Here is a 3,930-nt window from a genome sequence, read left to right as displayed (position 1 = left end):
TGAGCGGGCGAGAGACGGCCGAGTGGTCGAGGCGGGGAAGGAAGGGGGCGAAGACGAGGGGGGACCCGTGGCATTGGTGCAGGTTCCGTTGGTCGGGCCTGCACTCCGCGAGCCCATGCCCGGATTCGTGGACGCACTGAAAGGATCGACAGCTTTGATAGCGGGAGCGGGCCACGTCCTCGGCAATTCAAAACTTCAAGCGGAAATTATTCCGATCGATCTGGCGGTCAACACCTTGATTACTGTTGCTTGGGAACGAGCCACCTCGTGAGTACTCTTTCCTTACTCTATCTTGTCGCTTTTAGTCGCTCTGATTTGATGAAACGGTGTTGGATATCTTTGGACGTATGTATGCGTGAATAGGAATTGATTAGATTTATGGTTTACAGAAGAAAAATTATCTTTGTGCTGTGGCCGATTGAGTGTTTTATTCTATTGATAAGGATTGTGATTAGGATTGCCAGGAAAAATCTGAATGATAGTAAAAGGGTACAAAATATTTAGAAGAAATGAGAAATTTTTTTTTATTTTTATTTGCTAGATAATATTATGGAATTAACTTATATCGAATATGAATGCAAACAAATTATCCGATATTCTAATTTCTCGCCGTGTAGCATTGATTGAAGAAGCTTTACGGACATTAAACTTGCGGTTAATTACACGTGAATGAATATCGAATAACGAAGGCGTCCGTTTTCTTGATTTACTTTAAACTACAAGATAATTTAATAATTTCTCTTTTTATTGTCAAAGAAATTGAAAGTTAGCAACAAGAAAAATTGAAATAGAATTAAAAAAAGTAACAAAAAAGGAAAATAGAATGATGTATAAAAACGATATGTAAAAGGGAAATTTAAATTTGCACAGCTTTGGGAAAAACAAAACACAGTAAACGGTATCCAATAAGCCAATGTAATAACACGAGAAACAATCGAACCGCAGTGCGCGTAAACCGCGACTGTGTGGATCCATAGCCTGTTGCCTTTTTCGGTGGTGGAGCTATAAAATGTAAGCGATTAAAGTTTACGCGAAATGAACGGCGGTTTCGTTTCAAAAGAACATTCAAATCTCTTTTGAGCGGGATAAAAAGCAAGCAGAGCTGGTTTACGCGGCCAATGTTTGGTGTATCGAGTAATACCAGAGGAAATTCGTATTATGACGATTTACCGGTTTAAATATCTATATTCGCGTAAATCTAATATTTAAATGGCCAGGAATTATACATGCGTCGAAATGAGTAGATATTCGCGGATTATCTAGTTGCCACGACACAATTTTGCGACTAATGATGTATGAAGCGTGTTTATGAGCTTACCAGTGATATTCGACGCAAATATAGAAAAATATCATCTACTATCGATATATTAATCAGCAATTTGGACGACTTCCAGTGATGATCATTCGAAATTGAGTATATTTTAGATATCGAAGAATGTAGTTGTTAGTCAATACTTTATAGAGATGTGTAAAAACTCGCAAATTTCGGATTGAGTCGAAATTGCCATGTGAAAATTGAAATGCTTGAAAATTTCAAAATTTTTATTTTAATTTGTGAATAAATAATTCCAATATATTATTCAATGTCTTCAAAATTCTGGAGAATCCTGACATTTTCAAGAATACCGAAATTCTCGAGATGTTCTCGAACTATGAGATACTTTAGGGATCCGATTTTAGCCGAGTTTATCCGACCGAAGTCGAATTCACTCGACTTGAGCCGATTCGACCCGATGCTCTTCTCGAGCATCGGATTTTCACAAACTTCTAGCGTTTTAACATTCATCTTTCTTTATTTTTCTTCACTTGTGTATATAAAACGCGAATAAATCAACATATAATTTAAATAAGTCAGAATTCAGCTGTAAAAAGCATTCGTTCTATTTAACCAGAAAATCTTTTAATAATTTTCTCGTGTTTGATCGTTATACGGAACATGATTCGTGTTTTTTACAATTATTCCAAAGATCGATATTATATTGAACAGATATTTCATCTTCTGAAGAGCTGTTGAGATATAAGGTAAGTTCGAACACAAGTTCGATATACAAAATATTATTTAGTCTATACAATGGCTCGGGACGAGGATTTGATTTAAGTGAAAGATGAAAAAAAGCAAATGACGGGCAAGATATTTTTGAAAGATGGCAATCAAGCCAGATTTTAATAAAAATGGTTATGTTGGTCAAAGTTGTAAAGTTTTGAGGGTCTATATTTATATGGTGTATATATATATATTATAATCAGTATGTCGGGTTTACGAGGGTACAGGAGAAGTTATTTCCTTTAATCTTATCCTGGAAAATGCTTTGAACCTCACAGACTGGAATGACGTCAAACGGATTCAGATTGAACGTTGGTATCGAAGTGGATCGTTGACGGAATTGAGGTTAAATTATATTTCGCGATATAATGCATCCTTAAACTTTGCCATTGTTTATTACATCTATTTACCTATCTATTTCTTTTTAATACATTTTATCACATTTTATCTAATAAATAAGAATATATATACATTAGCAAAAGCATTCGTCTTATCAATTTTTTGTTAAAACTTCATATGTGTATAGAGTATAATGGGTTTTATATGAAGCAATATTTTTGTATTTTTTTCAATTTTAGATAAGATTTTATCGGGAATATTTTTCATTAAAAATTAACGATTTAAAATTTTATTTTATCATACCATTACAAAGTTATATTTAAAAAATGGAAAAACTGAAATTCTGAGTTTCTCACTTTCTTCCTTTAAAGTAATATTTCGTTAAAAAAAATTATTTTATACTTATATTTTTATTAAAAAGAAATTTTAAATAAAAAAAATTAATTTTTTGTAACTATAATAGAATACTTGTATGAATGATAAAAGTAGAATTGATTAAATAATTAAGAATAGAATTAATAATAGAATTTAATAGAATTAATAATATTTCTTTTGATTGTCATAGAAAAAATGTACAAGGTCCAGTGATATACAACGCGATCCCGATAGGATGCACATGGAGTGACCTGATTAAGAAATCTCGGCGAGCCAACCGAAAGTTTACATATCCGACTTTCGGCTTCCGTGGTATGACATCTATAGTAACGCTACATTGGGCTTTGGTGGCGCTTTTTGAATGGTTGCCATCCACACTTTGCGACACGATTCTCGGACTAGTCGGAGCAAAGAAAAGGTATAACGAGCTGGAAATATACGATATCTACAATTTCTCGAGATTATCGTTCTGAAAAGGCACGTTTATCAAACATATTCGTACGTTAAATTGACAGACGTGGTTTTGAAAGATTCTTCTATAATAATAGCCAAAAAAAAAATTGATAAATAATCGTATAGTATCCGATTTAAAGAGCGAAAAATTTTTAATATTTTTTTATATATTTATTTACAATTAAAAATTTATGCATTTATACGAAATATACATTATCTTGAAAGCTCAACTGAGAAATCATATATATATATTATAACTATGAATCGCGTATATTTAATCGTATAAATTTTACGATTTACACGTCACGATAAGTATCTCGTGTATACAAATTTTAATATTCGCATGAATATACACGATCTGTTCGTAACGATATTTCCTTATTTACACGAATCAAATCGAACAGAGCCAATATATATACGTACGTAATATATACACGTAAAAAGAACGTGTAGAGGATCATGCAAACTCGGTCAGGTTGTGCACAGTTTCCTCTGTGCATTCGGAAGAATGGGAAGAAAAGTTGGAATCACGCCGGTGGCCCGGGTAAAGAAACGCATTTCAATGAAAGCTGTCAAGATTTTCGGAAAGTTTCCTCGTTGCCGGGGCAAACTCGCGATTTTTAAAAGCAATCAGAGTACGAGTTCGCAAGTTTCCCCCGCGAGGGGAAACGAGTTTCCTTTCCACTGTTTTCCTTTTCGCCTTCTTTCCTCAACTGCCT

General features: G+C 33.8%; 1 protein-coding gene across 1 annotated transcript in view; it reads left to right on the top strand.

Annotated features, from left to right (window-relative positions):
• LOC102679599 (putative fatty acyl-CoA reductase CG5065) overlaps positions 1-3,930 on the top strand; it is a 10,628-nt gene that overhangs the window by 2,907 nt on the left and 3,791 nt on the right. The window contains exons 3-4 of the mRNA XM_031513906.1: positions 1-267; positions 2,949-3,176. The exon at positions 1-267 is cut by the window's left edge and continues 5 nt beyond it. Of these exons, the coding sequence (XP_031369766.1) occupies positions 1-267; positions 2,949-3,176 (495 nt within the window). The remainder of the gene's footprint in view (positions 268-2,948; positions 3,177-3,930) is intronic.

This window comes from Apis dorsata, unplaced genomic scaffold, assembly GCF_000469605.1.
Source record: "Apis dorsata unplaced genomic scaffold, Apis dorsata 1.3 scaffold_796, whole genome shotgun sequence".
Classification (NCBI taxonomy): Eukaryota; Metazoa; Arthropoda; class Insecta; order Hymenoptera; family Apidae; genus Apis; species Apis dorsata.
Note: the sequence above shows the minus strand (reverse complement) of the source record. Positions and strands in the feature narration are given on the sequence as shown.